Source organism: Diuraphis noxia, unplaced genomic scaffold, assembly GCF_037042655.1.
Source record: "Diuraphis noxia isolate RWA-SAM2 unplaced genomic scaffold, SU_Dnox_SAM2 contig0001, whole genome shotgun sequence".
Classification (NCBI taxonomy): domain Eukaryota; kingdom Metazoa; phylum Arthropoda; class Insecta; order Hemiptera; family Aphididae; genus Diuraphis; species Diuraphis noxia.
In genome coordinates, this window is record NW_028301711.1 from 46,890,424 (window position 1) to 46,901,486 (window position 11,063).

Genomic DNA, 11,063 nt, shown 5'->3' on the forward strand with positions numbered 1-11,063 from the left:
TCTTTACCACTCCCGGCCAGATACAAGACATAATTCGCAACCTTCGCAAAAAGAAAGCCCCAGGTGAAGACCTCATCACCAACACGGCTCTTAAATTCCTACCGAACAACGTTATACTGTCCCTTACTCGGATCATCAACAGCGCCTTCAGAATCTGCTACTTTCCCCTTGCCTGGAAAAAAGCAGTCATCATCTCCATTCCCAAACCAGGCAAAGACCATAAACAACCCGAAAACTATAGACCAATCGCCCTCCTCTCCTCCCTGTCCAAAATTTACGAACGACTCATCCTCACCCACCTACAAGACAAACTCAAAAACAAAATCCGTCCCGAACAGTTCGCCTTCAGACCAGAACACTCGACCACACTACAACTGACCAAACTCACCCACCAACTGAGCGAAAACTTTAACAACGACTTAAACACTGCTTCCGTCTTCCTCGACGTGGAGAAAGCCTTCGACCGCGTCTGGCACGAAGGCCTACTCTACAAACTCTCCAAACTCAACATCTCGTTAGAAATCGTAAAAATCATCCAATCCTTTCTCACCGACCGTACTTTTACCACTAAAATCGAACACTCCTTCTCTACTACCAGACACGTACTCGCAGGAGTCCCTCAGGGCTCCTGTCTCTCACCGACGCTATACTTGACGTACATTAACGACATTCCAACGACTCCTAAAGCCAACCTCTCACTCTTCGCTGACGACACAATGTTCTTTACTAGTAATAAAAACCCCAAACGTGCAACCATACAACTACAACACCAACTCAACCTCGCGTCCAACTGGTTCCACAGGTGGCGAATCAAAATAAACCCGACCAAAACAGTAGGCGTCCTCTTCGGGCGTTCTGATACAACCCACATTCCACCTCTAACCATCGATAACCAACCCGTTAACTGGTCAAAACAGGCCAAATACTTAGGCGTCACGATTGGACGTAAACTTACATTCAACCAACACATTCAAGACGTAACCAAAAAAGCTACCCGCGTCCGTGGTATGCTTTACCCCTTACTTAACCGTACTAGTCCCGTTCCGCTGAAAACAAAACTTAACATACTTAAACTTTACGTGACCCCCATACTTACATATGCTGGCTCTTCCTGGGCACCCTTTATCGGCCCCTCCCATTGGAGACGTATTGAATCCGTCCAAAACATCGGCATACGCACGATAACCGGTATGCCCTCTATCGTTAGAAACTCGGCCCTTTTAAAATCAGCCAACTTCAAATCTATCCAAAATTCCATTTGCTCTCAATCAAAAACAATGTTCTACAATAACTCTTTTTCCGACTACGATCATATCCGCCTCTTAGGTAAAACCCACTCCCCTCCAACCACCAAACGTTTACTCAAACCATACCCATTAAATTGGACTGACTAACATAACTGAACCTACCAATCAACCCCAAAATCCATCCACTAGTAGAGGCACAAGCCTGGAATAGTAAACGGCATAGCCACCCCTCCCAAAGCAAAGCAAAGTAACTTAGTCAGTCTTTTCCAAACCTTCAAACTATCAACATCCATCAAACACAACAAGATAGAAGAAGGATCAAGACCAGACACCAGACCACCGACCGCCGACGATCGACGACCAGACCGCTCCACGGCAATTGTCATCGTCCGCCGCCGAGAACCGACAACTACGCCGCCACACGGCAATTATCAACAACCGGCCGCCGAAGAACGATCACTACGCCGCTCCACGGCAATTAGCATCGCCCAGCCGCCGCGGACCGAATACTACGCCGCCACACGGCATTTAACAACGTCCAATCGCCGAAGACTGACGAACCGCTGCTACACGGCGTCGCTGCATCGGCCGTCGACAACATCGCCGCTACCGGTCAGCCATCAACATCCATCCGACGACGACGCCGCTGTACGGCCATAAGCGTCGGATGCCCAAGATCAACGACGATACGGTCCCGGCAGACCACACCGTCGACAACATCGCCAACCGCTGATCCATCGCCGTTCCGCTAACGCGATTATTAAAAGGGCCCTTTTCAGGGCCACCACTGGATTACATCGGCACTTAATTAAGTTGTCCGACCCGAGCCAGGTTCGCCGTCGGAGTGCCGCTTTGATTTAAGTCTGCACCGACGACGGCCGACTCCCTAGCCTACACATGTTATGTTAACCGCATATTGACATTCCTAATATTGTAAAGATAGGGTCCGGCATTAGCCCGACCATACGCCTAAGTGCCTCCGATTGTGTCGACTCACTTAATTAAGTCTGGTCGACACAAATCGACACTTTTCTCGACCCTATAAATTGTAAATATAATTATTTTATACATAGCAATAGAAACAACTAATTACTGAATACAACAGTCTTTTTATTCACGACGCGGGACGTCCAACCGGACGCACCGCATCAGCTGGCGCCCAACCCGTGACTCGAAATCTTCACCAATCAGAACGACTATTCAAGGAGCAAGTTTACTAGTCGGTACGGCTGAAACATATACCCATAAATTGCCAGAACGACTATTCAAGAAGCAAGTTTACTAATCGGTACGGTGGAAACATATACCCGGTAACACTCAGTAAAATTAGGAATACAACAAATAGTTAATATTCATCATAATGAGTCCAAACCAAAGACAGAAACGTAACCAGGGCACGTCTGGAGGAGACACACAAATATTAGAAAAGACGCAACAATTAGAGGAGAAAATAGAAATACTGGAAGATACTGTGCAACAACTGCAGAAAAAACTAGAGACTATGGAAAATCAGTATGATGCATTAAGACAACTTATTAATGATACGGATACCAAAATATTAGTAACAACAGCACGACAGGAAAAAGATATCCAGAATCTACAGACCAATGTAACCACACTGCAGACTACAAAAAATGATGGCGTATTTATGAACACCAGCAATAGGTCAACGGTGGATATTATAGCCCCAACTTTTAGTGGAGAGAGCAAGACGGAACATCCAAAACAATTTCTGAAGGAAATACATACATACTTAGAACACAAACAAATCACCATCAGAAAAGAAAAAATGATAGTCATAGAAAATAACCTTCGTGGAAAAGCAGCAAAATGGTACACAATGATCAAAGACGCATCACTAGACGAAGTAACGTTCAATGAATTGTTCCTCAAGCATTTCTTTTCCGAAAACCATCAATGGGATATCTTTATAAAATGCACGGAAGCGGGAAAAAAACCGATTAAAAAGGACTTCCAAGAACATTTTCACCATTGGATGGCGGAATTGAAACACCTTGATTCACCCAAAATGAATGAAGAACAAGCAATTAATTTGATCACGAAACATTTTCCAATAGCCATTCAGGCGTACATACAAACGACAAAGGAAAAAAAATTTTTACCAATTTGGGAAAAATTAGGTGAGTTGGAAAATAATATAAAGCAAGAAGAGGAACCAGTTAAATATAATGAAAACCCAACTAAACAGATAAATACCAGGCAAAACAACACATACAATAGAACAACATACCCGACAAACAACCAAAATTATAAACATACCTCAGATGTACACAAACCATACACGCAGAGACCGGTACAGCACTATGGAGGTAACCGCAATCCCAACATCAGACAATTAACCATGGATCAACCAGAACTCGATGCTGACCACATAATTAGCGACAGGGAGGAGACGATTGAAGATATTGATAGGACAAAAAACTGGGAACAGGGGACTGTGGAAATGGATCAACCTCAGTCATAAACACCCTTGATCTAAAAGACATTACAAAGACAACAATGAAGAAAAAGCACCCACCAGACAAGTCATTAAATTTATTAAAATCAGAAGATTTAACAAGAGATGAAGACTTTGACGTGGCATTTACCAAAACACAACAATTGGGTTGTCCATACATAAAAACATCTATAAACAATCGAGAGTATGACATGTTAATCGATTCAGGAGCCGAAATATGTGCAATATCGGAGGAATACTACAATAATATAATACAAGATGACTCAAAGATACCAGTAATACCATTAACTGGACTTAGTATACATAATGCGATGGGCAACAAACCAACAAAAGTAACTAAGCAAATTTTGTTACCAATAGAAATAGGAAATGAACAAATACAGACACCATTCATTGTAATAAACAATTTGAATGAAAAAGGTATTATAGGTAGTGATTTTCTGGAAACAAATAAATCATTAATCGATTATGAAAAAAGACAGTTGACAATAAAAATAAACAACAATATGTATGATATACCATTTTCGAAAAAAGAAACAAAGCAACCCATGCATTTACGAGCAATATGCACACAGCCAATCACGGAACCATTAAACCAAATACAATTCAATACACTACCTGACCACATTCAAGATAAATTAGATAAATTAGTACAACAATATCATAGTGTATTTCGGAATATCCCTGGTGAAATAAAAGGGTATGAATGTGTAATAAGATTAAAAGACGACAAACCAGTTAATCAAAGACCATATCCTATTCCGATCACGAAACGTGAAGCAGTCGAAAAAGAAGTTAAACGAATGTTGGATATGGGCATCATCAAACAATCAAGATCACCATATTCGGTACCAATTGTGCCAGTTTTTAAAAAAAATGGTGACGTACGATTATGCTTGGACGCCCGAAAAATTAATGAACAAATTATTCCAGACCGAGAATGTCCTATGACAATAGAAACAATATTCTCGAAATTTGAAAAAATAAAATGCATTAGCACGTTGGACCTCCGAAGCGGATATTGGCAAGTAAAGCTTGCAGAAAAAAGCATGGATCCATGTTCATTTCTCATAAATGGCAGAAATTATTCATTCAAACGTTTGCCATTTGGACTCAATATAAGTGGGTCAGAGTTTCAAAAAAGCATGGACATTGTATTAGGCCCGTTATTACAATCCTTTGTAACAATTTATGTAGATGACATATTAATTACATCGGAAAACGAGAGTAGTCACTACGAACACATAAAAATGGTTCTCGAAAGATTTGAAAAATACAATGTTACCATCAACATTGACAAATGTCAATTCTTCAGAAAACAAGTATCATTCTTAGGGCACATAATTTCAACGGAAGGAATAAAAATGGACACTGACAAAATAAAAACGATTCAAGATTTTAAAACACCAAGCAAAAAGAAAGAAATACAAAGTTATTTAGGATTTTTAAATTTTTACAGAAAATATGTAAATAAGTTCGCACACATAATTGAGCCATTAATTGAATTGACAAGAAATAACGTGAAGTGGAAATGGGAAGAAAAACACCAACGAGCGTTTGAAGAATCAAAAAAGGCATTTTTGAATGACGTGATAATAATGTTTCCTGATTTCTCAAAACCATTATATATAAATACAGATGCGTCAAATGTAGCCATAGGCGGAGAATTATACCAAATACTAGATAACAATGAAAGGGCAACATTAGGTTACGCAAGCAGAACACTAAAATCACCTGAAACAAGATATACAACAACCGAAATTGAAGCGTTAGCTTTGGTATATTGTTGTAACAAATTTCGACAGTACATTGTAGGCCATAAAACTATTATACAAACAGATCATCATGCATTTACGTTTATGAAGAGTTGCAGACTAACTAACGGAAGACTGACCAGATGGACGCTAGCTCTGCAAGAATATGATCTGGAAATACAGTACATTCCGGGAAAAGACAACATAGTGGCAGACACACTTACTCGTTATCCAAGGATTACCGAAGAACGAGAAGAAGTAACCAGAATAGTAAGTCAGAATACACTAGCCGTAAGAAATATTGACTCAGAGCGGGAAGAACTTGTCAACGTATCTGAAGTTCGCCCATACTACGGTATGGACAAACAAAACATCGATTAAATACAAAAAAACTTATCATAAGAAGCCAATGAGAGGTATGACAGCTTTGACAAATCAGCGGAAAGCATTTAACATACAATTAAATATATAAGAACGGTCGACAAAGTTATACTCATCAGTTTCAAAAATGGCACCAATAAATGCAGAACGTGAAAAGGCTAAACAAGAAGCAGCAGAAAAAAGAAAACAACTGTTAAAACAATTAAAAGAAAACAAAGAAAATTTTAATGGATTAGCATTAATAACCAGCTGCGAACGGCTGTGTACAAAGCAGCACAAACACGCACACGTTTATTCCGAACGTTTTAAAATTTGTGCTAGATGGTTCCCACCCCGGCACAAATCTGGGGGGGGTTCTGTTACGGAATAAACCGAGACATAAAAAGGTCTTTATCAAGACCACTAATTGACCAAAAACGAAGCGGTTTGACAGATGAAAACCACACCAAGTAAAGGCGAACGGCAGCACAACGGTGTGATTTTCATCTGTCACAACAGAGGCTCGGGCCAATCAGCGACGGACTAAGTTATCGAAATGGGTATATATACCGGATGATTTCGATAACTTAGTCAGTCTTTTCCAAACCTTCAAACTATCAACATCCATCAAACACAACAAGATAGAAGAAGGATCAAGACCAGACACCAGACCACCGACCGCCGACGATCGACGACCAGACCGCTCCACGGCAATTGTCATCGTCCGCCGCCGAGAACCGACAACTACGCCGCCACACGGCAATTATCAACAACCGGCCGCCGAAGAACGATCACTACGCCGCTCCACGGCAATTAGCATCGCCCAGCCGCCGCGGACCGAATACTACGCCGCCACACGGCATTTAACAACGTCCAATCGCCGAAGACTGACGAACCGCTGCTACACGGCGTCGCTGCATCGGCCGTCGACAACATCGCCGCTACCGGTCAGCCATCAACATCCATCCGACGACGACGCCGCTGTACGGCCATAAGCGTCGGATGCCCAAGATCAACGACGATACGGTCCCGGCAGACCACACCGTCGACAACATCGCCAACCGCTGATCCATCGCCGTTCCGCTAACGCGATTATTAAAAGGGCCCTTTTCAGGGCCACCACTGGATTACATCGGCACTTAATTAAGTTGTCCGACCCGAGCCAGGTTCGCCGTCGGAGTGCCGCTTTGATTTAAGTCTGCACCGACGACGGCCGACTCCCTAGCCTACACATGTTATGTTAACCGCATATTGACATTCCTAATATTGTAAAGATAGGGTCCGGCATTAGCCCGACCATACGCCTAAGTGCCTCCGATTGTGTCGACTCACTTAATTAAGTCTGGTCGACACAAATCGACACTTTTCTCGACCCTATAAATTGTAAATATAATTATTTTATACATAGCAATAGAAACAACTAATTACTGAATACAACAGTCTTTTTATTCACGACGCGGGACGTCCAACCGGACGCACCGCATCAAGTTTTATTTAAATCTTCATATCATTAATAGAAATTATTTATTCTATAAACAGCGTGGGTCAGCTACTGTTTGCAGTTATTTATTATCTAGTTCTCGAAAGTGTTTATGTTTTAAATTAAATTATCTTTAATTTCACCCATTCAGTCACGAAAGTGACGTAATAAATTATTTATTTTTATGGCTAATGGTAAATTAAATGTTTGTTCACTTTTTTAGGTATACTAAAATGAATGTAAGTATTGAAAATGGGCATCATGCATTCATGCATTTTGAGCTTGGGCGCGTACAATTTAAAAATACGGCCCTGTGTATAAATTAATAATATTATTATATTATACTAATGTACTATTATAAATTATGATACTATTCATATTTTATAAATGTATAGGTGCTTCTAGCTTCTTCAATAACAGCTAATAAGAATAATTTTTTCTTATTACTTGGGAACATTTTTATAAGAATAATCACAAAAGCGCCTTAATAGTGAACTGGCTTAAAAACAATTAAAATTTTAACAAGCAACCTAAAATGCATTGATTATAGTATTTTCAAACAGAAATAATTAAAAAATTTAAATTTAAAATCAATTCTTAAAATAATTAAAATAAATTAGGCACATATTTTAGACGTAGCAACTTCAAAAACAATGACTACACATGAACACCTAATCGAAAATGTGTTACAGTCTACACAAAAATTTAATTGTGGTTCATCAATTATCACATTATTACCTTCACTTTTTTATTTTTTTTACTTCTGGCGTTTATCCGAAACATATATAATAGCATACATGAATCCAATTCAAAGACCACGCCGTCTGCATAGAATGCCAAAAGGTCTGTGGTGGAAATTCTGGCTAAAGGTACCTATTACTAAATATTTCTATAATATTCATAGCAAATAAACTTTTTAAATTTTATTTTAATTAAAATATAATAATGAACTTTATTATATATAAATTATGATGACAAAAATGTCTTAGTAGTATAGGTAATAATTAAAAGAAAATTAAAATGACAAGAAGCAACGATTTGTAAGGGGCTAAATATAGACAATTTAAACACGAAAATTAATTTAATACGGTTTCGAATTACAACGGTTGTCCGTATTCAATTATAAAAGGATAGAAGTTCAAACAAAACTTTAATAATATTGATCTCTTATTCTCCTATTTAAAAAAAATAAAATAAAATTGTTCAATGACTATTCCACACAATTTAACACCAATGAAAATAGAATACACAAAACAATCAATATGATTGACAATAATGTTTATTAGCAAATAAATAACAAATTTTCTTGATTTTTAAAATTCAAATTTCTTACGCATTCTTGATTATTCTAATATACGTTTATGATTTATGATTTATTATGTGAATGTTATATTTATTATAAATTCAAATTCGTAACTCAGATACTTATAAATTACTTACATTTACAGATAACACTTACTTCAATGTTAGTATGGAGTGGTTGTCAATGTTGGACAGATGGATTAGTGCCTATACTTAAAACTTACACGTTAAGTTTTCTTACAATGGTGCGTAGTCATTCGTTTTAATTATTTATAAAATGTATACCAAATAAATTAATTAATAAAAATAGGTACAAAGTTACCTTTATTTTTTGTCATTACATTTTTTATTAGGTCTCGACGTTTTTGGCTGGTGGGGAGGTTGAACCCTAACCCCCCTGGCTACGCCACTGAACTTTATGATATGATATTCCAACAGGTAATGCATTTTTCATTCATATAGATAAACAACTGCCTGAAATCACAATTTAAAATGGACAAAATTACTTTGGAATCATTGGAATGTATTTGTAATTTAATCGTTTGTTATTCTGTTGTGGCATTTGTACGGTGGTGTTACATTTATGTTGATAATAACTATCAATACACGAGAAGAAGATCAAGAATACGCCGAGTATATAACTGGTAAATAAAATTATATATATATATATATAATTAAAAAAATTGACAAGTAGCTTTCGTAGGACCTTAACTTTAAGTACAGTATTAACATTCTCAACCTTAAATAAATTATAAAACCTATTCAAAACGTTTGTAAGATGCATTTTCAATATAACATGGTTAACGTGTATTAAATTTAAATTGTCTTAACATACTATAGGTAATCTTTGTTTTTACAATTTTTTTTTTTTTTGGTTAACCTTAACTTTGTATTAATTTGTAGCATTAAGACTTGAACTCTTAATATTAACTTGAAAATCCTTAAAACTCACTAAAAATATGATTATAAAATACATCTAAATATCTTATGAGTGATATAATTTTTATTCTGATTTAAATTATACCACAATAATATAATATGTTTAGGTAATTCTAACGATTACAAGAACAATGCAATAAATATATTTAACTAATTAGTTATTGTTTCAGCTATTTTATAAATTATAAGTACAAGCTAGTATTTACAAATTAAATCACTTAATTAGTTATAGAGTTTAAATCAATATAATGATAATATAGGTAATTACTAATTATAAAAGCCTTATCTATCACATGTATAGTAAATACGTACTTATTTTTTCCTGATCATACATATCGTGTAAAATTTATTTTAGAAGTAAAAAATTGCTTTGAAATTTCTCATAGAGTCATAATATTATAGTTACAAATCATTTTTTTCATTCAGGCGTACACTCATTCCTGGGAGAGGAACAAGCGAACTAGGAGAAAATGGTTATTTACTAATGCAAACCATTTTACCAACAGAACACCAACAACATCCAGAGTTGGTGGAAAATAGCGGTCCGAAAAAATTGAAACTCACGCAAAGTTGCCAACTGCCCATGAAATATACGTCAATTATTCCAAAAATAATTGCGAGACGTAAATCCGTATAAATTTTAAATAAAAATGTTAGAGCATAAAATACTATACTTCAATAATAATATTTGATACACATTACATACAAAACAATTTGTATACAATTTGTGTATTTTATTTTCTCCACTATAATAGAATTATAATATATAGCTATTACTATTATTTTTCGTATAATAAAGTAGTGTGTTTAATGTTTATGTTACATTTTTTTTAAATTGGCAAGAATTGTATTACTAATGGCGCAGTTTACCATTTTAATTTAAACATTTTACGCACATTACAAAAACACCAGACATGCACTATAAACACATGCACTAAAAGTGCAGGGTTGCATACTATAATTGCATCCCAAAGATAGAAATTACAGTAAGTGCCAAACGAATGATGTATCTGGGATGTACTTTTATGGACCCTAAATAAGCTGGGCACTAATATACTAGGTACAATAGGTACATATACGTATTCGAATCTTATTGGACTATGCGCGTAATGCATGTCTTCCGTACCTATACCTATGTAGGTACTCTTACTAATTTATGGAACATAATTAAATATCTATATAATAGCAAGCATAGCCGCATAGGTATGTAAGTTGTATGAATTGTATTCATACTAAACAATAATACGTTATAAGCCACTTATAACACACATTATTAGTTACGTTATGTTATAGGTACACAATAATACACATAATATATTATCCTACCTACTTAATAGACAATATGTATAGTAGTTATAACTTATAAATATTATATTATAATAATAATAATAATAATAATAATAACGTACATTACTATGTTTTTCAATACACAATGACGTTTACAAAATAATAGGTATCTAGGTTAACTTAGATTTATTGCATACTAATTCCAAGAACCTATA

General features: G+C 36.4%; 2 protein-coding genes across 2 annotated transcripts; both read left to right on the forward strand.

Annotated features, from left to right (window-relative positions):
* Positions 1 to 1,923: 1,923 nt before the first annotated feature.
* LOC149060780 (uncharacterized) lies at positions 1,924 to 3,732 on the forward strand. Its single transcript, XM_089228892.1, has one exon. It carries the CDS (start codon positions 2,608 to 2,610, stop codon positions 3,730 to 3,732), a length of 1,125 nt encoding a protein of 374 aa, XP_089085018.1. The 5' UTR covers positions 1,924 to 2,607.
* Positions 3,733 to 7,830: 4,098 nt separating this feature from the next.
* LOC107168714 (uncharacterized) lies at positions 7,831 to 10,372 on the forward strand. The gene is made up of 4 exons (XM_015518217.2): positions 7,831 to 8,189; positions 8,769 to 8,867; positions 9,085 to 9,266; positions 9,988 to 10,372. Exons 1-4 carry the CDS (start codon positions 7,974 to 7,976, stop codon positions 10,196 to 10,198), a joined length of 708 nt encoding a protein of 235 aa, XP_015373703.1. The 5' UTR covers positions 7,831 to 7,973; the 3' UTR covers positions 10,199 to 10,372.
* The last annotated feature ends 691 nt before the right edge of the window (positions 10,373 to 11,063 follow it).

Bases quoted from the DNA above. Each gene is read 5' to 3' on its own strand.
- LOC107168714 (XM_015518217.2), top strand. From the start codon at position 7,974: ATGACTACACATGAACACCTAATCGAAAATGTGTTACAGTCTACACAA. The intron at 8,868-9,084 runs GTGCGTAGTCAT...TCATTCATATAG, and splicing joins CGTTAAGTTTTCTTACAATG to ATAAACAACTGCCTGAAATC. The intron at 9,267-9,987 runs GTAAATAAAATT...TTTTTCATTCAG, and splicing joins ATACGCCGAGTATATAACTG to GCGTACACTCATTCCTGGGA.
- LOC149060780 (XM_089228892.1), top strand. From the start codon at position 2,608: ATGAGTCCAAACCAAAGACAGAAACGTAACCAGGGCACGTCTGGAGGA.